This window comes from Anguilla rostrata, chromosome 11, assembly GCF_018555375.3.
Source record: "Anguilla rostrata isolate EN2019 chromosome 11, ASM1855537v3, whole genome shotgun sequence".
NCBI classification, from domain to species: domain Eukaryota; kingdom Metazoa; phylum Chordata; class Actinopteri; order Anguilliformes; family Anguillidae; genus Anguilla; species Anguilla rostrata.
In genome coordinates this window covers 38,132,202-38,156,528 of record NC_057943.1, presented here as the reverse complement: position 1 = coordinate 38,156,528, position 24,327 = coordinate 38,132,202, and the positions used below count along the sequence as shown (strand labels likewise).

The window sequence follows — 24,327 nt, the reverse complement described above, 5'->3', positions numbered from 1 at the left end:
AGACACAGAATTTTCAGAAGCAGACCTGTGTCTGTGCTCTAAAACAATGAACAGACCAGGCCATTTTTCAGGGGTTTAAGTTGTGTGCTTTGGCTTCTGCCTGCAGCAAGGTTGCGGTGCTTGGAGTGAGTGTTTATTTATGATACACGCAGTAGTCTGTCGGTTGCTTTTTGTTGCGATGACATCAGTCAATCAGCCACTTCTATGTGTGGCCATATATGTAAACAGATTAACTCGCAGAACTTTCACAATGGACCTTTTCTACATGTAATATAGTGGGACAAACAAACAAAGCCCATTTTGGCCAGTGTGGAAGCGCCCAAAATGGAAGGATGAAGCTGTTACCCTGGGAGAGGAGGGATATAGAGAAGAACAGCACGTTTGCACACTAAACACAAACTCATAGGGGTGTTAGGGGCGACAGGCCCACGCAGGTCCTCCGACTGCATGATTTATGCTTTGTATACAGTAATGGTGTTCAGGTGCTTTTCTGATCCAGCCTGTTCAGGGATCTGATGGGATCCCTTAACACAGTACAGAGCTCTTAAAAGTCCACTGGACACCCCCATCCTGGGAGCAGGGCTGTCTGGGAGTGTGGGAGGCAGGGTTGTGTTGGGGTCAGTTTACAGAATAAAAATTCTACTGATTATTTGAAAAAAATACTCTTATGGACACTTTTTAAATGAATGAATTGAATTTTAGGCAATTACCTGAACTGACAGAATTGAATCCAGGGGCAAGTGCAGTGGGTTGGGGAAATGCAATGCATTGAAACCGTTTGCCTGCTCCTCTGTGTGTTTGTTCCTCTGTACGTGACGAGCACAGCTTGTGACGCAAGACAGATTTCACGGAAATATGACAGTAAAGTGGAATCCAGAATCTAATCAGCTTTGAGGCCTGGCCCAGATGGGCGAGTGTGGCTAGTGTGTTTGTGACTGAGGCTCACCACTAGGCAGTTAAGCTGTGATGCAAAAAATAACCTTTCAGCATTTTCTTCCTGCCCCAGCAGAGGATGAAACATACGATAAGCTGGTGATGTATCAGATACATCAGTCCACAGTAGCAGACTGCACCATTACGCAATCTGGGGGGGGGGGGGGTGTTCCCGTTTCCCTACGAACATTCTTCATTCCTGATGAGCTTGGCTCGCAGCACCTACACTGGCTCGCACCCACGGACTCTTTTCTCCTGTGAGCCACGTAGACAGCAGCCCCTTCCCCAGCACTTCCTCTTTCAGCAGACAGATGGTTCCGGAAATGTGGCAGGAAGGGTGTGGTTACCCCTGACGAGCGTGCGTTCGCCGCCTGTCAGCGAGGCCTCACAGCCCCGTGTGCACACGCTGATCCAGCTTCCTGTTTACGGTGATCAGTGTGTTTCAACACATCCAAATGCCCTTTATAAGCTGTGTTTGCCAACTCCCCCTAAATATTCACTTCTACGGATATAGAGGAAGCACACAGGCACTCTCGCTGGGGTTAGCTTGAACATCCAGGGTAATATTGAGAGCAGCAGCCAAAACCAATCGTAGAAATAACTAATTTCAGAATGCCTCTTGGGAATATTAAAATCCGTTTTCGTTTGCAGAGTTAACAGAACTCTGGCTCAGTAGACAAAGGCAAGGTCAAACTCTTCTGTTTACTTGTAAAGTGCCCCACGGTCTTTCAGCAGATATTGGCTCAATCTGTGGACTGCAGCATCTCATCAGCTCTCATTCATAGTGATCTGTGGGGATCAGATCTGTCCTCAAGCAATTACACATAGGCTTTGTCACAATCAGCGCACTTGCCTACTAGTGAGTTTACACATTGTTCACAGCTTGTATATGACTTGTATACGTAATAGTAGGTAAGTGCACTGATTAGGACACAGCCCTAGAGTACTTTTCCATCTGCAGCCATGGACAGTAGCCTCAATGTTATTAAGTAGGCTAGGACAAACTAATTTAGTTGCAATTATGCATCATTGCGTGCAACATGTCTATAATCTTATCAAGCTAATTTTATTGATTTAGTAAATACAATGATCAGAAAATTATTTTTTGAGTCTACTTAATAATATTGTGTACAACCATTAGCCAACATTTTTTTTGTGTGTGTATCGTTATGTATCTACTGTTGGGCAGAGCCAATAGCTTAACTAGCCTATGTTTTCCAGTACCGTGTGTAATTTCTATTTCTAAAATCAAATACAATTGTGGGCTAGCTGTATTGGCATAAAGCAAAATCATCATATCTGGACAAAGAAAAATCCTAGTTTATATTTAAAACATAAGGAAACATATTGAAAGGAAAACCAAAAATAGAGCAGATTGTATCACCACCACGATTGCCTTGCGCCAACTACTTTGGCAATGTTTGTTACTAACATGTAAAATATAAGCCACGTTGTATAGAAAATCATTCGACCGGTATCATATCTGAACAAAATCCCAGCTTTTAGATTCACACCATTATCTGTTGGATATTGAAAGCAAAATTCCCTGGCTAAAATGGGTTTGTCACCACAACTGCTCTGCCCCATATAAAATGCAAGTTATCGTGTTGGTCGATCGCAGTCAAGGTACAGTGTGGTTGAAGAAAGTTCAGTCCATCTGGCAACCATGACGTCCATGGTAGAAGGTATCATGGTTGCCCCCCCCCCCCCCCCCCCACCACACACACACCCCCTACACCCCTATATTCTGGCCTCCGCAAACACAGAAGCGAAACCAGGGTGGGAGAAAGTGGGCCGGTGATGCAATCGCCGCCACTATCGGAGGGCGGAGTCACAGGCCTGGCCTTGCTACTGAGAGAAAGAGGAAGAGAGAGGGAGGAGGGACGGAGGGAGGGAGGGTAGGAAGTGTCCCCTTCTCTTTAGTGTCAAAGGGCTGCTGCAGAGAAAACAAACATCAGCCCATTGAGAGAGACACAAAGAGCCACATTTATCAGTTTATCGTGGAGGACTTCAGCCAATTAGCCAATACACTTAATACAGGCTAATGGAGTCAGGGTCACACACAGCAGTGTCCCTGTTGGATTTCCCCATCCACTGTTCGCTCCAGGAGGCCCTCAGTACCATGCAGGGAGAGACTGTACAGCACTGTGTTTCGCAGTGGAGATTAGGTCTTTGGTATTATTAACATTTAACTAACAAGTGTCTAAAAAATATTTTCATGTAAAGCTTTGATTTATCAGCAAAAAGTGATTGAGACTGTCTTTCAGTTTGCACTTCATGTGGAAGTGTTATTTTTCCACATCAGGAGATATTTTTTTGCAGTTTTATTCTGTGGTGAGAAGGCTATCATCAGTGTCAGGATGTTATTAACTGAGTGGTGGATTGAGTAGCAATTGGATTTAAGTTAATGTGTTTATCATAGTACTTACATTTAATACCTCACACCCTGTCAGGATAAATGGTGAGGTTAAAGTTGGAGTTAAAGTTGTCCTGTCAGTTCCCCACTATCTGCTGAGCTAATATTCTAATATGCTGGTTATTGGCCCAAGACTTGTTTTCCAGGACATTGCTGGTCATTAGGAGTCAAACACGACACTACACATGGTAGCAGAACTTCAGTTGAACCCATTGTTTCTTTTTTTAGCTGCAACTGCTGCTCTATAGCTCTGTCTGTCGGTGGGTCGATTGATTGGGTGGTTGGTCGGTTGGTCCACAAAAGTTTCCCACCCCAGGAGGCTGAAATTTGGCATGGATGTTGGTCATGACCGGAAGGTACAGCTGAGTAACTTTCAGGCCGATTGACCAAGAGGGGGCGCGGCGATGGGCATGGCCTATCACAAAAAGGCGCATAACTCCCGAATGGATTCACAGATTTGATTTTGTGGAAAGGTTGGTCATGAGCCAAAGAAGAGGTCACGTGTTTGTGTGAGGGTGTGTGCGTGGATGCATGCACGCATGGATGTATGCGCGTGTGCGGTCGCAGCTATTGCGGATTCGCGCTTGTTTCTTGTTGTGGTAAGTTTTTGTCATGAAGTGTCCAGACACAATGTCATTATAACAACCTTTTTTTACATCCTCCTCCCTTTTCAACTTACCATTTGCAAACTTTTTATTTTTTTTCTTTATTTCTGCTCCAATTTTACCTTTGTACAGTTAATCAAAATGGGCCAGGTTGCCACAGAGAAACAAATCTATCCAAAGTAAAATAATATGTAGAACCGTAGAACAGGAAATCAGAAACATAACAGAAAGAAAACTTGCCTTTCAGTTTCTCCTCATGTTAACACGCACTTTCCCATCAGCTGCCTTCAGGGTGGTATATTTGTCTTTCTTCCCTGTTTATGGACTCAGCAATATTAGGCAATCCAAATTTGTTTTCTCAGGATTTCAGGCTGTTTTCAGATGTCTACTGTTGGTAGTTAACGTTGGGCTAGTGTGCATCTATAGTGAACATACAAGAAATATTCAGGACTTTTTTTAAAGAATGTACGGTAGGTGAAAGGATTTGATGCACGTGCTTTTACTGGAAGGCCGACGATGCCTCAGCACTTTGGGTTTGCAGTAACATTATTTATAGGAATTAGCAGATGGTTTTACCCATTTATACAGTTGCAGTTTGCTGAAGAAATTTGCTTACCTAGCTTAAGGGTACAGTGGCAATGTGGATTCAACCGGCCTTCTCTTGAGTTATAAGCCCAGGTCTCTAACTGGTACGGTAAACTACTCGCAAAATATGACAATAACAATAATATCAAAATTAAATACACATGTGACAAAGTAGTGTTAGACGGGAAGTGGATGTATTTGTCGGCACATATGTGTCTACTTCTCCACAGATACGGATTACTTTCTGTAGGCAGGTCACACTTGTACTAGGTGTGCTTCTTGCATCAGCCCACAGTCTTGGCGGTCTGATGAACAGCGAGGCCTCTCGCTCCAGTTTGTGAGCGCGCGCGCGCATCTCAGTCCTGCTGGGTATTAAGCACCTTCAGTGCGGCAGTAAGTAGATTAGGGCTCTGGAGGCTCATGGATTGTCCTGAGGGGATTGTCTGCTCACATGCTGAGCAATTTTTGCCGGTTTTGGCAAAACAGAAAAACCCCTGGTGACCTCACAAGGTGACCTCATAAATGTGGAGTGGGGAGATTTTTATGCCAGTCCTGTCCTGCCAGTGTAGTGGTCCAGGCTGCCTGTGTCTGGGAGGGTCTGGCTGAGTGTTGCTTTGGCAGGCAGGCTGCAGTGTATGATCTCTGCAGATGCCTGAGTAGTGTTTAAAGTGGAGCCATCACACCAGGGGTTTCCCAGTTAACACTTTTTTTTGTTTGCATTTTTCATTTTTTTTATTTATACTTATGAATGTAGGCTATACATACAGCTTTACTGTGACAATGTAAAAAGATGTAATGTTCTTTTCCTGCTGGATGAGGCCAGTCTGCCTGGTCTACCTGAAAAGGACATGTTCTGTGGGGACATTGTTATGAAATACGTGGCATTTTAACAGGACTTTTTTCAAGGGACTATGGCCCTGCTGAAGAGCCCATTGAATCAGAGAGGGACTGAGGATTGATTATTGGGTAAGGGAGAGGAGATTATGGATTAGTTAAAAAAAGAACAAAAAAAAGAAACAAGCGTATTACAAAAATGGCAGTAAGTGATGTTAGGTGTGTGTGTGCGTGTGTGTCTGACTGTCTCTGTGAGTGCATGTATGTCTGTGTGTAAGCTCTCTCTCTCTCTCTCTCTCTCTCTCGTGCTCACACATACACAGACGCACACACAAACACTCATATGGACAAACATGCACATCTGCACACGTGTACAAATGCATCTATGCACAGTATAATAATAATAATAATAATAATAATAATAAATTATTTAAACTGAGGGGTGTTTAGCTTTATTTTATTATTATAAAAGGTAGCACAACCAGAAACTCATTTATCATTTAGAATTATTGTGCTTAAAAGCTCAAAGTTAAACGCGAGATAAAAACTTTTTTCCTCATTTAGCACAATGTGTCTGCAGAATCAAGGAAAAACTCATTTAATATAAACAACTAAATTATTTAGGGGTTATTGTTAGGTAGATTTTTAGCTTCATGTGTAAATGATAAGATCTTCTCTAAACAATAAACATATTTACATTTAGTAAACTATTTTATCCTGACCGAATTACATGGCTTAAATTTTTAGAAATACTATTAAAATATTTACTGAATCAGTTCACCTTAAGGACCTTGCTCATGGGCTACCTGACCATGATGCTTCTCGGCCCCCTGAGATGTTTGCTTTAAGTGTCGATGTTATTTCGGGAGTTCTGATGTCAGAAATGTCACACTGGATGAGTTGGTGTGAATACGTGGTACAGCGGTCTGCAACCCAACCTGAACCCAACAGGCCCACTGCTGTATGCTGGGTTTGGCCTGGGTAGGGTCGGGTTAAATGCATGGGGCTTGTGGCTGTATTATACCAGTGGAGGACTGATGTGTTACCTGGGGGCTGGGAGGGAGGTGTCCTGAATGAGCTCAATAAAAGCCTCTCACAGGAGTCTTGTTGAGGCACAGTGACTTTTAAGAGACTCTGAAAGGGTGCAGATGTGCCTGTAACTGTGGCCCCGACACCGGCCTGTGAATCAGGGGGGCGGGGGGTGCTGTAATTCGTTTTGAAGATTGCCTGTGTGTGTGTGCATGCTTGGGTGTGTGTGTGTCTGTCTGTCTGTCTCTGTTGTGTGTGTGTGTGTGTGTGTGTGTGTGTGTGTGTGTGTGTGTGTTTCTGTGTGTACAGTATCTGTCTGTTTTGTGAGTCTGTGTGTTTATGTGTCTGTCTCTTTTCTGTGTGTGTGTGTATGTGTCTTTGTTTTGTTTGAGTCTATGTTGTGTAAGCGCTTGTCAAAAACCAAGCATCACTTTATCTGTGTTCCTGTCTGTAGTAATATTTAGGGAACTGGGACCCTTCCATTACTGGGGCAGCTTCTCTTAGGCTCAGTCACACTGGAAGGTCATAGGTTCCAATCCCAAGACAGGACTCTAATACTTTACTAAGAGTTTAAAATGCCCAACATGCAAATCAAAGTGCATTGTAATTACCCACTTCACAAATGTGTGGCAGGTGGTATCATGTCTGTTATGCAACATCATGGTAGTTTATTGTTTGTGCCAAATGTTGCAATAACCTTAATATGAAATGACAAATTGCATTGGACAGGAGGTGGAAAAAAACTGTAACGGCTTTTACATGTCCTTCCTTTCAATTAGCATGGCATGCTCACAAATGGAATTTAGTGATTGAAGTCAATTTATAATTGTTGAGTTCAAAATGGCAGCACTCAAACAGGTGTTAAGTCCATTGTAGATGTTTTTGCCTGTTCTTATCCAGAAGTGTGCCTACATAGCACACACATACTGAGCTACTGCAAAGCGCCCTCCCCTGTCGGATTACATTACATTACATTTATTTGGCAGACACTTTTATCCAAAGCGACGTACAAAAGTACATTTCATGGTCATGGACAACTACAAAACACAGGTTCAATAAGATACAATACTTATTTTGTACGGCTAATTTTAGCCAAGAACACAGTTTAGTTCACACAGTGAACACTATTCTGACCTAACCTCTGCCAATCCAACTAGGCAGAAGAACAAGCTACAATATTCAGACAAATACAAATTACCAAAAATGGCTGGGATGGGGGAACATGTAACGAGTGTCATGAAAGTGGGGGGGGGGGATATAGAATGAAATATACAGAGTGGTGGTAGTTAGTCCAGGTATAGTCTGAAGAGATGAGTCTTCAGATTGTGGCGGAAGATGAGTAGTGAGGGAGAGGTTTGAAGAGGGACAGGGAGTTTGTTCCACCACTGGGGAGCTAGGGTGGAGAAGCTCTGTGATCCCTTTACTCGGGTGGGAGGGGGTACAAAGCTGCTGCAGAGCAGAGTGGTCGAGCAGGCGTATAGGATCGAATCATGTCCTGCAAGTAGATAGGGGCTGTCCTGTTGGCTGCAGTGTAGGCAAGGGTCAGGACTTTGAACCGGATCCTGGCAGCGACCGGTAGCCAGTGGAGTAATATGAAATGACAAATTGCATTGGACAGGAGGTTGGAGAACATTAGATGGGATGGAGTCAAGTGGATAGGTGGTTGCATGATGAGAGGTGATGAGTTGTAGTACATTGGAGTCCTCCAGCATCTCAAAGGAGGTCAGTGTGGCCGTGGGTTTGTCCCGGGGGGTTGGGGGGGCTCACTGGATGGGCAAAGGAGTTCCGGATTGTAGCCACCTTTCCTTCAAAGGCAGCCAGAAAGTCATCTGCTATAAGGGAAGAGGGAGATGGGGGTGGAGGAGGAATGAGGAGGGAAGAGAATGTGGAGAATATTTTGCATGGGTTAGAGACACATGCCAGCAGGGTATATGCGGTCAGGTCATCAGAGGATCGGGATTTCCTCCACTTCCTCTCTGCAGCCCGCAGTGATGTTCTGCTGGAGTGTAGTGACTCAGTCAGCCATGGGCAGGTGGGTGAAGAGCATTCTGGTTTGGAGACAAGAGGACAAAGTGAGTCGAGGGACTAGGAGAGGCAGGAGTTGAAGATGGAGGTAGCAAGATCAACTGGCAGGTTAGAGAAAGAAGCAGGTGAGGGAGGATTGTGACAGAGTAGAGAGATTTCTCCTGAAAGTTACTGTGGGTGAGCTGTTGAATGAATTGTGAGGGAGTACGTAGGACAGGGAGAAAGAAAGAAGTGGTCTGAGACATGGAGGGGCATCACCGTGAGTTGGGGAATGGAGCAGCTTCTGGTGAATACAAGGTCTAGTTGGTTACCAGCCTTGTGCGTGGGGGGAGAAGAAGACTGGGATAAGACAAAAGACTGGAGGAGTGAGGCAACCCTGGATAGTTGGGAGGTCTCTGGTGGGAGGTTGAAGTCTACCAGTAGAATAGCAGGAGTGCCATCCTCGGGGAGGGAGTTCCAGCTCATCCAGGAAAGAGCCGAGAGGACCTGGAGGACGGTACAGAACAGTAATGTGAAATTTTGAGGGCTGAGTTACAGTAATTGCATAGAATTCAAAGGAGGAGGGAATAGCGTTAGGACTGGGGAGGACACAGAACTTCCAGGACAAGGAAATGAGCAGACCGGTGCCCCCGCCTTGGCCAGGATTATTATTTCACGGGTCCTGGATCCCCCCTCCCCCAGGGCAGAGGGGCAGAGAGACAGTGGGGCCAAGGGAGAGGGGGAGAGGGGTGTGAGCTGATGAAAGAGGGATTGACCCAGATTGGTGGCACAGTGGTTTGGAAATGGGCGGGGCTTAGTGACATCGGCCTAATAAATGCTCATCTTCTTACCCATCTCTCTGTGAGCAGATCCAGCTTTATCTTGCCTCCTCTTCTAAATAAGACTGTAAAAAGCTTGAGACTGTCTCAGAATAAGTTTTTTTCCTCAGAATAAATTCACTTTCAGGGCCCCCTTGTGTTTTGGAGTTGGGGTCGGGGGCCTTTTCAGAGGGCTGTCTTCAACAGTACAGAGATTTCACCTCCTTTCACCTCTTCCTCTTGTTTTTTTTTTTTACTCCAGATTTTTTTTTTCCCTTTCTAAATTTTTCAGGGTTGCATCAAATACCCATTGAGCTACCCCTCTTTGTACCCAGTACATAACCTAGCCTAATATGTCAAATAAAGGTAATGATAACAGGGTTTCCCCCAGAAAAGTTGTTAGGCCCGGTGGCAAGTATCTTTTGACGGGGGCCGCCGGCCCGTGTCATTTTTGATGGGGGCCCGGTGCGGGCCAGAGACAGACTGATGGCAGCATTAATGTAGGACCCTGTAGTTTCTGTGATAACAGAATCACAGACGGAATTGTGGAATTGAGAATTTAAAAAAGCTATAACACAGATTCCATAGGGCCCTACATCAAGACAGTGCTAAAAGCTGACTGGAGATTTGAAAATATGACTATGTAATGTGAATGTTGTTATAAATAAGTCATTTATTCAACACACATTCAAAAAAATCAACAACAATTTACAGCATAGCAGAGTCTTACAAAGAATCTGACATCAATGTACATTCCAATGTCTTGGAATGCTGTGTTTTCAACGACAACAAAATTAATTAAATTAAATTAAATTAAAATAAATAATATCAAAGTTTTTGCACTCTACAAAAAACTTGAAAAAGTCCTGATTGGCTATTGATTCTTACAGCCTTGGAATGCTGGGGACATTTCAACAACAACAAAATAAATTAAAATAAATAATATCAAAGTTTTTGCACTCGACAAAAAACTTGTATTCAAGTACTGATTGGCTACTGAATCTTACAACAACCTGGGAATGCTGGGCACATTGAAATAGGGATGGGAATCGAGTTATCCTATTCACTGGAATAGTATGCCTCCAAGCTTATTGATTCCGCTTATTGATGCCAGCATGTTTTTACGACAGCTGCGCATTGCAAAACAATGACGTAACGCCTTGGGGGAGGCACGCACACAGGCAGGTGTTTGCCTGCGTCCGAATAGTCAAAAAAATTATGTCCTATGTCCTTTTCCTAACCACTTTTCCTTGACCTTGATGGAAAACGTCATGAGGTCAAGGAAAGATGTGAAGGAGAATTGATATGGACTTAGGAAAAGAGAACTGCGGTGCTAAGAGAATCTGACCGTACTTACACTAGGCTACGTAATTATGCGAGTGCAGGTGTATGAGTGTGCAGGTGTATGAGGGTGCTGGTGTATGTGGGTGCAGGTGTGTGAGTGCTGTTGTATGAGAGTGCAGATGTATGAGGGTGCAGGTGTGTGAGAGTACTGGTGTATGAGAGTGCTGGTGTGTGAGGGTGTGGGTGTATGAGAGTACTGGTGTGTAAGAGTGCTGGTGTATGAGGGTGCAGGTATGTGAGTGCTGTTGTATGAGGGTACTGTATGAGGGTTCAGGTGTATGAGAGTGCTGGTGTATGAGAGTACTGGTGTATGAAGGGGGGGGGGGTGATGGGCGGGAGACAGTGGCTGAGCCATCCCACCGTCCCCCAGCACTGGCACCCACCCCCTCGCTCCCTCACTGATGTCATCCTCCCTTGGTCATGACCTCACCCTCCTCGTGGTTTTCAGACATCAGTGGGGCTCCTGTCACAGCCCAGCTCTGCCTGGCTCTCTCTGGGGGGGGGGCGGGGGATCCACTTCTTAGATCCACCTCTCCTCTGCGTAGCGCTGTCAGTGTATGTCTTTCAAAGTACTGTTTGAGCTGCTAGAGTGCGAAATAGTAAATAGTCACAAATCCAGGTCAGTTTTTATTTAAAATTGACCCCGAGCTGCCAGTCGTGCTCGCAGTCTTCTCTGCAGCAGTCTCATTCCCTCCGGTGGGGGCTGGTTGGACAGTAATGGCTGTGCTTTGGTGATGTCTAGTGTTCAGCGGAGCACCGTCTGATCTGCCTGGTGGAGATGGCGCTGCAGCCGTGGTGAAGCTCTGTGCCCGGCTCTCTCCTGTGCCAGCGACAGGGCTTTTCCTGCCATGCTAATGCCTGTGCCAGCACCCGCTTTTCCATGGTGGTCTTCTGCCACCCCTCGGTATCTCTAACTCAAGCTTCTCGCCCCTTCTAATCCCCTGAATTCTGATTGGGCCAGTCAGTGTCAAGGTGAGGACCTGCTCCTGCTCCTTCTCAAGGGTGCAGTTATCAAAGGTAGCCTCTTTAATGAGGATATTAGCAGTTGTCTTTCAGTAGGTGCATGATGTTAACGCCACAGGGATGTTTTATGGGATGGATTTAGTCTGAACTCCACATCCGAGGCCCGTGCTGGGTAAGCGTGTGGGACCGCAGTGTGAGGCTTTAGGTACAAACTCAGGCCTAGCCAGCCTGACTGGAAAACCAGACACTCAGCACCCAGGCTTTCCGGCTTCTAAAGTTCAGAAGAGGGAATAGATGCAGGGAGGAGATGCAAACTGTTCTCTGGTGTAAAAGCCATTTTTCTATACCCAGCCATTCTATTTCCATCCATGTAACTAAAGTGAAAGGTATCGTCCAAGGAAAGGTATTTCCCTCAATGTTGTGCTGGCAGATTACTGCTAAATTTCCTCAGAACCAAGTTAATTTATAGCTTTTTTAATTTGTAGCCTATAAATTGACCCCTAAAGTTTCTGTGTAGATTTCTGAATTGTCTGTCCATTCATTAAACAAATGGCCTTCTTCTATTACTGAAAAAATTAAACAAATATTCCTCCCTTCACCAGTATGCAATGTGAGCAGTGTGAGCTGTGTTGTGTTGTGCTATTTATTTATTTTTTGCTGTTGCTGATTCAGAGGCATGTTCTGGGAAGTTTACTGGTGAAGATTGCTGTTTGAAGGAAGGGTTCATGAGCACATAAATGAAGTAGATGGATCACACAGAGTTCAGAGTCCTCAGTCAGGCCTCTCTATATATTTTTTAAAGTATCCAGTGATCCATCTGATGTGGGAGAGTGTACCTTATCCAGTGATCTTGAGTATCTGATGTGGGAGAGCGTATTTTATCCAGTGATCTTGAGTATCTGATGTTGGAGAGTGTACCTTATCCAGTGATCTTGAGTATCTGATGTGGGAGAGCATATTTTATCCAGTGATCTTGAGTATCTGATGTTGGAGAGTGTACCTTATCCAGTGATCTTGAGTATCTGATGTGGGAGAGCGTACCTTATCCAGTGATCTTGGGCATCTGATGTTGGAGAGCGTATCTTATCCAGTGATCTCGAGGATCTGATGTGGGAGAGCGTACCTTATCCAGTGATCTTGGGTATCTGATGTTGGAGAACGTATCTTATCCAGTGATCTTGGGTATCTGATGTTGGAGAGCGTATGTAAGCTGTGCTCTTTCATGCTCTTTCAGGATGTTTTGTTTTGTGTCTCTCAAATTATTTTACGACACCAGGGCCTTGGAGATTTTGGCAAAGCTGTTAATTCTCTACTGGAATATTCCAGAGCAGCAGTCTTACTGAAGATCTGTGGTGCGCTCATCTCCATTGAGATATTCCAGTTCAAGCGTGCCTTCACTTAGCCTAACCTATGCTTGTATGTAGTTCTTTAATTTGAACTTGCAGTTCGATAGGTATGACAGGTGTTCATATGTCTCTGCTAAAATGGATATAAAATCAAATTTAATCTGCTGCTTAAATATGATTTATTGCCTGCATTCATGCATTTAAGTGCCCAAGAATGATCTTTAAGAATAAGTAACATGAATGAGTCTGTGCACTGTGTTTGTTTCTCTGTATGATTAATGTATGAGTGCCTAATATAAATGCTGTTTCCGCCATTGCGGCTCTTTGAAAAAATTGAGCCACAATGACTGAAAAATCACTTATTTGGTGGTAATTATACTGGGGAGTGAACACAGTGTGTGGACTCATCAGGCTAGTTTCACACAGTCCACAGCGCATTACACTAATATCACTGTCTAGTTGCCATGAATAAATCCAGTGGACTGTATCTGGAAGTCGTGCCGTGTGGAAGCTGGATTCCCTGTCCTCTTGGATGATTTACTGCTTTTCTGCAGTCCTGTGCTTTCCCCAGCTGTTCACAGAAACTGTTCTGAAAACATCTCCACCCCCTGTCATCGTGCGTCCAATGGTGTGAGAGCTCCACCCCCCCACCCCCCAGTCCGGGTGATTTGAAAGATGCTGCTGTGTGCCACCCCACCCCCCCGCCTCGCTGCTGGGCTGGCAGCTGTGTGGGGTGCAGGTGTGTGTTTCTGCCAGCTGGGCTAATCCTAATCGTTCTGCTCCTGTTCCCTCAGCAGTGCTGCTCTGTACAGGGATGGGACACCTCCTTCCCTGCGCCGAAAGAGGCGGTCCTAAAATCGAATAGGCCGTAGCTTACAATACTTAACATTACAGGCATTTAGCAGACGCTCTTATGTGTATTCTCTTACACAACTTTTTACATAGCATCCATTTATACAGCTAGATATATACTGAAGGCCCTTACCTATTATACTACACTGTGACCCACCGTAGCTCTCTGTTATGCCACGGAAAGAGCCTCAGCCTTTCACTGAGGGGATGTCACTCATTTGTGCAGGATGTGCGTGTCAGCTGGTCACACCATGGATGTGGGTGTGCGTGTGCTTGTGTGTGCATGTGTGCAGGAGCGTGCGTGTGTGTGTGTGTGTGCGTGCGTGCGTGTGTGCTTGTGTGTGCATGTGTGCAGGAGCGTGCGTGTGTGTGTGTGTGTGCGTGCGTGCGCGTGTGCTTGTGTGTGCATGTGTGCAGGAGCGTGCGTGTGTGTGTGTGTGTGCGTGCGTGCGTGTGTGCTTGTGTGTGCATGTGTGCAGGAGCGTGCGTGTGTGTGTGTGTGCGTGCGTGCGTGTGCTTGTGTGTGCATGTGTGCAGGAGCGTGCATGTGTGTGTGTGTGCGTGCGTGCGTGTGTGCTTGTGTGTGCATGTGTGCAGGAGCGTGCGCGTGTGTGTGTGTGTGCGTGCGTCCATGCGTACATGTGTGCTTGTGTGTGCATGTGTGCAGGAGGGTGCGTGTGTGTGTGTGTGTGCGTGCGTGCGTGTGTGCTTGTGTGTGCATGTGTGCAGGAGCGTGCGTGTTTGTGTGTGTGTGTTCGTGCGTGTGTGTGCTTGTGTGCGCATGCGTGCAGGAGCGTGCGGACATATTTGTTTGCATTTGCGTGCGTATGCACTAGGGCATGATCTTCCTGCCTGTCGCAGGGCTCTGGGTGGGTCTGAACAGTGTTCGCCTGCAGTGAGCATGCTTAAGCCTGGGGACTGCAGTCATGCAAATGGCCTGCCTGCCTGCCTGCCTGCCTGTGGCCTTCCCACACCAGCCTATGCAAACCCGCCTCTATCTATGCAAAGCCCTCCCTCCTGCTGCACGCTGCTCCGCTCGCGCAGATAACGCAGCGGGGAGCGGCACCGCTGGAGCTTTCCTCAAGACCGTCTGCATCAAAAGCTGTAAATTCTGCTCATTATAAAGGTGCTATTCAGGGGGGTTGCAGTGGGGGGGGGCTGCAGTGTGGGGGGTTTCAGTGGGGGGGGGGGGGGGGGGGGCTGCAGTGTGGGGGGGTTTGCAGGGTGGGGGGGGCTGGCTGCAGTGTGGGGGGTTTGCAGTGAGGGGGGGGGGGCTGCAGTGTGGGGGTTGGGCTGCAAAGTTTCTGCCTGTATCCAGGGTCCACTTCTGACAGATTTTTAAAAAAAGGCTAATTTCCTGTACAGAAATTGAACCTCATCCAGACACTCTTGGTCACATTTCTTCAGTGATCTGTGATGCAATGAAGGTGTGTAACTCTTGAGTAGGACCTCCATAAGTCTTGAGGTACTTAACGGGTTTATAGAGACCAAATTACTTTCAGCTTCTTGCCCTTTCAGGCCAGTTCCCTTTCGTTTGATCCCCGGTTTGGGGCGATGCTGTGAAAAGTTTTTTTCCTTATCGGAGTTCAGTCGGCGTTGAAAAGACATCCCAGTGGAGACATGACACAAAGCCTGTCATTATCTCCGGGAGGGTTTGTAGCTTCAGATAAACTGGGCCCTTGGAGCCCAGCCCAGTTGCGATCCCCTCTCTAAACGTTTGGCTGGTAATCCGCCGGGTTCACAATCGGGCCATTGTCTGGTCCTACTGGCCGGGGGACGGGAGGGAGGAAGGATTGCACCACTGTGGCCACCGTACCGTCCCAATTCATGTGTTTAGCCTGCTTCTGCACTGCGAGTTTGTTGCCATGGAAAACGGCTCATCTGACCTTTAACCCCGACAATTACACTTGTGGTTGTGGGAAAGAAAAGTTCCCAAGTTTGAGTCGCCTTTACTTTCTTTTTTGCGTCCTTTTTTGTTTTCTTCTTTTTTTGTTTTCTTTTTGCTTTAGCCAACAACAATAGGTTCCTGTCAAAAGCACTGAATTAAAAAAGCATTTAAACGAGATCATAACAAAGCAAGCCCTGTGAAGGTGAAGTGGTGATAGAGCCTCCTAGTTGTACCCAAGGAGATTCAGACATGAAGGCAAGCTATTCCACACATTGACCACTCTCGGTGTGAAAAAATATTTCCAAACGTCTGTGTAAAATACCTTGCAGTTCATTGCCTCTTTCAACGACTCCTTGAATAATTTCCTATAGTTCACTTTGTTAATCCCTTTAATAAATTTAAAAGCCTCAATAAGATCTCCCCTAAGTCTCCTTTTACTAAGCTTGAAAAGTCCAAGCATCTCAAGCCTTTCCTCATAACACTTATCTTTTATACCCGGAATCAATCTGGTTGCCCTTCTTTGGACCTTTTCCAGCGCCTCTATATCTTTCTTGTAGTACGGTCCCCAGAACTGCACACAATACTCTGCAGTGTGGTCTGACAAGGGTATTGTATAGGGTGAGTAACTATGCCTTGCCAAAACATGATTTTTCCCCAGTCATTCCCCACGCATATTCATTAGCACACGTTAATCTCCCTGACCTGTCCCCATCTGTGCCGGTCCACCAAAGGGGTGAGGAAGGGAGAAGACTGGGGAGCCTGTCCAAGAAAAGAGAATAGTCCCCATTCCAGCTAAGCCACTGCAGAGCCCAGTGATCATCTTCATTTGTTCTTGCGGTTAATAAACAAAGGGATTGGAGTGGAGACTATATCCCATACCGAACCCCACCCCCTTCCCCAGGGCCAAGCTGGCATTCCTGCCCGTCACTGCGCGCGCAAACCCAAACTCATGTGTCATGAAAACGCACGTGTGTGAGCGGTGTGGTGTGTCAGTGGTGTGTGAGCGGTGTGTGAGTGGTGTGTAGGTGGTGTGTGAGCGGTGTGTGAGGGGCGTGTAGGTGGTGTGAAGGTGTGTGTGTGCGGTGTGTGAGCGGCAAGCATGCGTGTCAGGTGCTTCCACATATGTGCCAGCGAGTCATGGCTTGTCTACGTTAGCGACAGGAAGAACATGAACGCCGGCGAGAGAAAAAGCAGTCCTCAGGAGTGTGCTGTTCAGAGCGACACTGCAGAAGGTCTACTGGCCTCTTCAGCTGAGGCCTCTCTCTGAAGAGTTGCTGGAAGAGCTTGTAGTCCGATGTTGCACTCTGTTCTGAGAAACGGGGAGGTAGACCTGTGGTCATGATTCCAGGTGGCTCGAATAACAGATTCAATGGGCTCATCAGATACTCAGCCCCATATTCTTAACATTTCAAGTTCTGAATCGCAACCTGCGAAGATGAAACATAAAAATCTGATGCATCTTCTGTGAATTCATCAATGGGCTGTGAGCACTGAAATGACTGTGGCAGTGGATGGAAATGCACTGAAAGCACGGGGAACTGCTTCTGCCGGCCTGGTTACCAGAGCAGAGCGGAAAGAGTGTAGGAGTGGAGTATCTGGTGAGTCATATAGAGAATCTGCGCTTGTGTGCGCTGGTCTGTGCTGTGGGAGGAAACTGCTTTGCTCTCTTCCTCTGTGGTGCCGCAGGCCTGTGGGGAAGTGACATCTCAGGGAACACATTTTCAAAAACAGTTTCCGTATGTCGTTGTGCTCGATTAGACTCTCGCCCGCACGCAGCACACACACGCAGACACACGCACACACACACACGCACATACACACACTCACGCACACACACACACACACACACACACACACACACATACTTGCACACACACACACACACACGCGCGCGCGCACGTTCATAGTGTTCCCCTCAGTCCCCCCAGGCAGGCTGCTGTAGCCTCACCCGATGGATCCTGTGGGCAGCCTGTGGTGGAGCTCGGCTCGTACAGCTGGTCAGGAGGGTGAACGTGTGGATGCTAACATCCAGTCAAACAAATGGCACTGTCGCACCCATCACAGTTATGCATGGCTTGTGCTTCTGCCATCATGGCCAGTCACTGGCCAGTCATTTCCATGTCCTGCAGCAACTGCAGATGTTCCCGCTGTTTTTGAAAAAAGACGTACGGTACAAAACACTGCCTATTACAGTTACTGGGGCCGAGTGGAAGTGTCAGTTGTTCATTATGCAAATGTTGTTCAGTGCGCAGGCCTCTTTTACATTTACAATGTAAATAAAAGTCATGTTGAGAAATGGCGCTGTGTCTCTCAGATGTTACAGGTTGAAATCCTGGGTGGGACACTGCCACTGTGCCCCTGTAAATAAGATACTTAACCTTGTTTACTGCATTCATATATCCAGTTGTGAGTGTATGACATATTAAAAATGTGCATGTCAGAGTGGATATGGTGTGTCTGTTAAGACGATAATAAAAACAGGCAACATAGAACAAAAAATGGGCTACATGATGGAATACAGAGTTCCAGGAGTTTCAGTGCCAGGCTCAAATGATATCCTGGCTAACAAAAAAAATGCAATAATGAAAACTTTGAATGGTTATTAGCCTAATCTATTTTGATACTGAGCATGAACCTGATACTAATGTCAGGAGCTGGGATGCTGAGCTGCAGGATGCTGAAGTCAGCACCTTTTCTCCCTGAGCTGGTGTGAGAAGCCTTCTGGGTTATGTGTAAAGCATAAGGGGGTGACTGTGGTCCATTTGGTGTTTATTTGGCAGTTACTGTACCTTCGGAAAGTATTCAGACCCCTTCACTTTTTCCACATTTTGTTATGTTGCAGCCGTATTATAAAATGGATTAAATTGAGTTTTATTCTCATCAATCTACACACAGTACCCCATAATGACAAAGCAAAAACAGGTGTTTAGAAATATGTGGGCCGGTGTGGGTGCAGGCTTTCGTTCCAACCAAGCAGTTACACACCTGATTCTACTAATCAAACACTGGAGTCTTTGCTAAGGAACTTGATTAGTGGAATCAGGTGTGTAACTGCTTGGTTGAATGAAGCCTGCACCCACACCGCTTTCGAAAGATGAGGACCCTGATCTAGTGCCTCTAAGTGGGAGGAGTATTCTTGTGCAGTTTGGTAGCACTGTGTTTCATGAGGTTACTGCGCTGACAGCTGTGTGTAATCCTGCAGTGTAATATTTCTTTGGTAGCCCTGTGTTCATGCAGGTTATTGTGCTGACACTGCTGTGTGTAATCCTGCAGTGTAATCTTTCTTTGGTAGCACTGTGTTCAATGCAGGTTACTGTGCTGACAATGCTGTGTGTAATCCTGCAGTGTGACTTTGTTCTATATTTTTACTCAGGGTCCGCCCACAGATGGCGAAGGAGAAGATCGAGGGGTGTCACATCTGCACCCTGGTGCCCCCCGGAGAGCCCCAGGTGCTGCTGGGAAAGGACAAGGCCTTCACCTACGACTTTGTGTTCGACACAGACGCGCAGCAACATCAGATCTACTCCGCTTGTGTTCACAAGCTGATCGAGGGCTGCTTCGAAGGATACAACGCCACTGTGTTTGCCTACGGCCAGGTCCGAGTTCAACAGACAAGCTGTAGAAACACCGATATAATATGCCAATATAATCAGCCAATCAGTGTCTTAAATGAAGAAATTAAGTGCTGAAACACCAAAAACCTGCAGACACTGGTCCTACAGGATTTGAATTTGAGATCATTACTAATGAATTCACATTTGTGTGTGTATGTTTCTCTTCTACTGTGTGCATGTATGTGTGCATGCGCGTGCGTGTGTGTGTGTGTATGCGTGTGTGTATACGTCTGTGTGCATATGCGTACGTGTGTGTATACATGTGCGTGGGTGCATGTGTGTATGCGTGTGCATGTGTGTGTGTATCTGTGTGAGTACATGTGCGTGCGTGTATACATGTGCGTGCATGTGTGCATACGTGCATGTGTGTGTATGCTTGTGCGTGTGCGTGCTTGCGTGTGTGTCCATGCATGTGCGTGTGTGTGTGTATGCTTGTGCTTGTGCATGCGTGTGTCCATACATGTGCGTGTGTGTGTGCGCGTGCATGCGCGTGTGTGTATGCAGACCGGCTCAGGGAAAACCTACACCATGGGCACGGGATTTGATGTGAGCGTGCTGGAGGAGGAGGAGGGCATCGTTCCGCGGGCGGTGCGCCAGCTGTTCCAGGGCATAGAGAGACGGCGGGCGGAGGCGCGGGAGCGTCCCCCTGAATTTAAAGTCAGCGCTCAGTTTCTGGAGGTGAGCATTCTTTATACATCTATTCAAAGAGAAGCGGTCCGCCTGACCACCTGACCACCGACCCGTGCAGCTCTGTGTGTGGGTGACGAGGAGGATTCCAATTTGAAATTAAAAAATTTGAAAAATTTTAATAATTCTTAAAAAATGTTTACAGCCCAAATCTGCGTGGTGCAATGCTACCTTTGATAGTCCCTCCAAGATTTTGTTTTTTTGTGATTGTTGCGATCGAAAATGCTTGATTTTGCAGCGGCTTTTCTCAAAAATTGCGATGAAATTTGTGAAGTTTTAGGTGATTTGTCTGTGGTGAAATCGTGGGAATTGGCAAACATTGCAAGTCGAGGAAAAAAATTGCAATTTTTGGTAGCCTGATTCTCATGATAAGACCACATTTCCCATAAACCCCGTCACTTCCTGTTTTGCCGTTTGTTTTGATGATGAGAGGAGAGGTTGAAGAGCCTTGCTAACTGTAAATGAAAAGTTATTTTAATACAAAGTTTCCGAACGTACTTTTGGAGTAAACCAAGTTGTATGCAGTGATGAACGGTCTTTCCCTGTGGAGCAACAAGTAACGTTACACAGGTCAAGCTTTTTTATGACCGCAGCCCCTACAGATGCATTTTGCTACATATTTTCTATATGTGTTAACGCATATATACAGCTCTTTATACAGCTCTGGATTTGGACATTTAATGCAGAGAAATCACGGGAATTTAGCAAAATTTCCAGCTCCCGCAAATATTGCGGAGTTTGGTTGAATTTGCCCTATTTGAACTATTGCGATCGCAAGATCGCGATTTCCTGGAGGTACTACTTTGACCCAATTTATGAAATCGCACCAAAATGATTGTTGCAGGAGACGGAAGAATTAGTCATGGCTTAGTAGACGCTTACCGGAAAAACAGCTGCGGGCAGCCAGAATTTAAGGAAGAGCTGTGAAATAACTACTTCCTCCACAGCTCTGGAGAGGTAATACACCAAGGCTGCCCATTGGCTAAGCCCAACTCTGGCATTAAGGCATGTAATGATGTCATGCTTTTCAGAACCTCCACTGCCCCTGCTAATGTACATCCTGTCCCCACTTTGGCTACCAATGCTATATTATTGGCTGCTAACATGAATCACCTCCCCTCTGGAGGGTGATAATGGTTACTTATTGGCTGCCGGCATACATCTCTGTCCCTCTGGTGGGGGTGATGGTGGTTTCCCATTGGCTGATTCCGTTAGGTGCTCGTACGTGTGCTCTGTTGAGCTGCTGAACTTGCTGCTCCCCGTTGGCCACTGACGCTGTCCCAGCCTTGGCTTGTTGAGTCAGCTGCTGCTTTTGTTTGGTCGCACGAGGGCCGTTTGTATAGTCCTGGGGCCGCTTGGAGCCCCCGCTGCGTGCCATCGATGCAGGTCCGCTGAAAACCTTGCGCGGCGACAGCAGTCACAGCCTCAGTCCGGCGCAGGCAGGAGCGAACCGCTAACCCAGCGCTCTGAACCGCCGCAGTGAGGCGCGTCTGCACAGTCTTAGGGGCCCTGTGCTCTCCGGACGCTGGGTTTGAATCATTCCCCACAAGATCGTGTAAGATCTGTCCCAGGCCAGCGAGCTCTACGTGGGACACGGCAGCAAACTCGCCACTGGACTTCAGCGCACCCAAGATCGAGATTATATAAACGAGTGCGATTCTGGTCCAAATCGCCGTGACTGGACCTGAAATCCGTTTTCCTGCTCACGCTCAGATTGTTTTGAGTCATCCTGGATCTGGATCGAAGGAAACCTAAACATTTAAAAGTGCACCAGGATGTCAGGAAGTGCACTTGGTACTGAAGTGCACCTGAGTGGTTCTGCTTTGGTTTGTTCTGTCTGCGTGCATGAGACCGACTTTCCTGCCAGACGCTTTCTGCAAGCGACAGAAAAAAAACCTTATGTCCAATGGAACGTTTATGGCAAGTCTTGAATTCTGACTTGGAGGAAAGGCTATTTGTAAAAGTATTTCTTGTTGAAGAATATTTGATGCAGTTTCTGGTTACGCGCCCGTGTCTGTGTGTCTTTCAGCTGTACAACGAGGAGATCCTGGACCTGTTCGACGACTCTCGGGACCCGGACGCTCGCGAGAGGAAGTCCAGCATCCGAATCCACGAGGACTCCAGCGGAAGCATCTACACCACGGGCGTGACCTCTCGCCTGGTCAGCTCCGAGGGGGAGGTGAGGACACGCCCGCCCGCACCGGCCTGCTGGGGTGCACACACTGTGCGGATTTGGAGTCGCTGTTGGGGGTCCAATCTTATGCAAAAAAGGCCGGTGTGGGTGCAGGTTTTTGTTTGAACCCAACTCTTGGACACGCCCGATTCTACGCATCAAGCTTATTAGCACCGCTTTTGAGGATTAGTTCAATGGTTTGAGAGCTGAGGGTGGCTGTACTTCATGTCAATCAATTAGTCAGTCAATGAAAAATCTTAAATCCAGGTACTGTAGGTACAGTATATCTCCTAGGTCAAAAGATTTGGGTAGCGTCATACCCAAGAAGACTCAAAGCTGTAATCGCTGCCAAGGTGACTCAACAAAGTACTGAGTTAATGGTCTGAATACTTATGTAAATGTGATATTTCAGTTTTTTATTTTTAATACATTTGCAAAAATTTCTAAAAACTTGTTTTTGCTTTGTCATTATGGGGTATTGTGTGTATATTGATGAGAATAAAAATGAATTTAATCCATTTTATAATAAGGCTGTAATGTAACAAAGTGTGGAGAAAGTGAAGGGGTCTGAATACCTTCCAAAGGCGCTGTATTTTTCAATAATACATTCAATATACATGAATTATTTGACTCAGGTCTGGGATCTATCTGTGCATGAAATAGATGCACCCCCAATCTGACTCCCCCCTCCCCTCCCTCACAGTTACTGCAGTGTCTGAAGCGGGGGGCCCTCTCTCGCACCACCGCCAGCACCCAGATGAACGCCCAGAGCTCGCGCTCTCACGCCATCTTCACCATACACATCGGCCAGATGAGGGTCAGCCACCAGGGGGAGCCGGTGAGGCAGCGCGCTGGACAGGGCTGCTGAATTGTATAGTACAGCAGCACTGTCACTTTGTGCGTAGAGGAAGAGAGGAGATCCACCAATCACAAAGTACATTGTCAGTGACCAATAGAACAACACCACTGGTGATTTGAGGATAGAGAAGGGTATAAGACACACCCCTTCTGATCCTCTGGGAAGGTAGGGTGACACATTGATAGAAGACCTTCCCCCTGTACGGTGGGTGCGTCCCGTACTCATGTGTTCTTATGCTGGGCTGGTTTTGTACCGATGGGTGTGCTTTGTAGTGAGTCTGGAAGTGCAGATAGACCGACTTGACATGTCAGCAGCCATACCACCATGTACCCTGCTCCTGCCGAATCGCTGTAACTAAGCAACGGTGGGCTTGGTTAGTACTTGGATGGGAGACCACCAGGGAATACTGCGTTGCTACTGGAAGTGGTGTTGGTGGGCCAGCAGGGGGCAATCTTACCTCTGGTCAAATAAACCCCAGTGCAGTGATGGGGACATTGTGCTGTAGGAGATGCTGTCTTTCAGATGAGACGTTAAACCGAGGTCCTGACTCACTGTGGTCATTAAAGATCCCATGACACTTATCGCTAAGAGTAGGAGGTTCCCCGATGTCTCGGATAAATTCCCAATTTGGCTCTCTCAAAAACTTGCCACCTAATCATCCCCTGATTGAATTGGCTCCACCTTAGCGTTCTGGCGCAAAATGGCTGCCGTTCATTACCCTACACATGCTACACATTGGTGGTGGGTTAGGTGAGTTCCAAGTCATCACTGTCAAGCAATTTGAGTGTTCGGAAAAGTGCCATAGAAATGCAGTGACTCATTCATTCATTTCATGTGGGTATCCAGGAAGTGGTCACCATCAGTGTTTTTTTATTGGTTGTTACCAGTGTACTCTGTGATTGGTGGGGCACCTTTCTGTTTTTAACAAGGTGACGTACACTGCTGTCTTGTCCGTATAGTATTATGCCAGGTGCAGGATTACATTCATTATATTTTGTTAATGATCAAGCAATGAAAGATTCAGCATTTGGCATGTGAAATGGAGGTTTTATAAAAATGCTGAAAAGTTGTTGTGTGCGCATATCCCCTCACATCTAATGCCCTGAATCTATCTGCTGCTTTTGCCTCATTGGCTGTGTGCTTGGGCATGGGTGGACATAAATCTTAAAATTGGGGTTCTTGGCTTTGTTATTTGTCCAGCTGATTACACATCAATTTTTCTGCCTTTTCATAATCTTGATCCACTGACTGCTAACACTAACTATATGGAGTGCAAAGGACTATTTGAAGGCATGGGGGCATGGCCTATTTATGAACTGTCTCTCTTGTCATAGCGTGTGTGTATGAGGGTGTGTAATCCTGCAGTGTGTGTGTATG

The 24,327-nt window shown here is 46.4% G+C and overlaps 1 protein-coding gene across 1 annotated transcript in view; it reads left to right on the top strand.

Annotated features, from left to right (window-relative positions):
• The window catches only part of LOC135234856 (kinesin-like protein KIF21B), a 99,883-nt gene that overhangs the window by 6,712 nt on the left and 68,844 nt on the right, over positions 1-24,327 (top strand). The window contains 4 exon segments of the mRNA XM_064299850.1: positions 18,991-19,213; positions 19,736-19,909; positions 21,948-22,097; positions 22,795-22,929. Of these exon segments, the coding sequence (XP_064155920.1) occupies positions 18,991-19,213; positions 19,736-19,909; positions 21,948-22,097; positions 22,795-22,929 (682 nt within the window).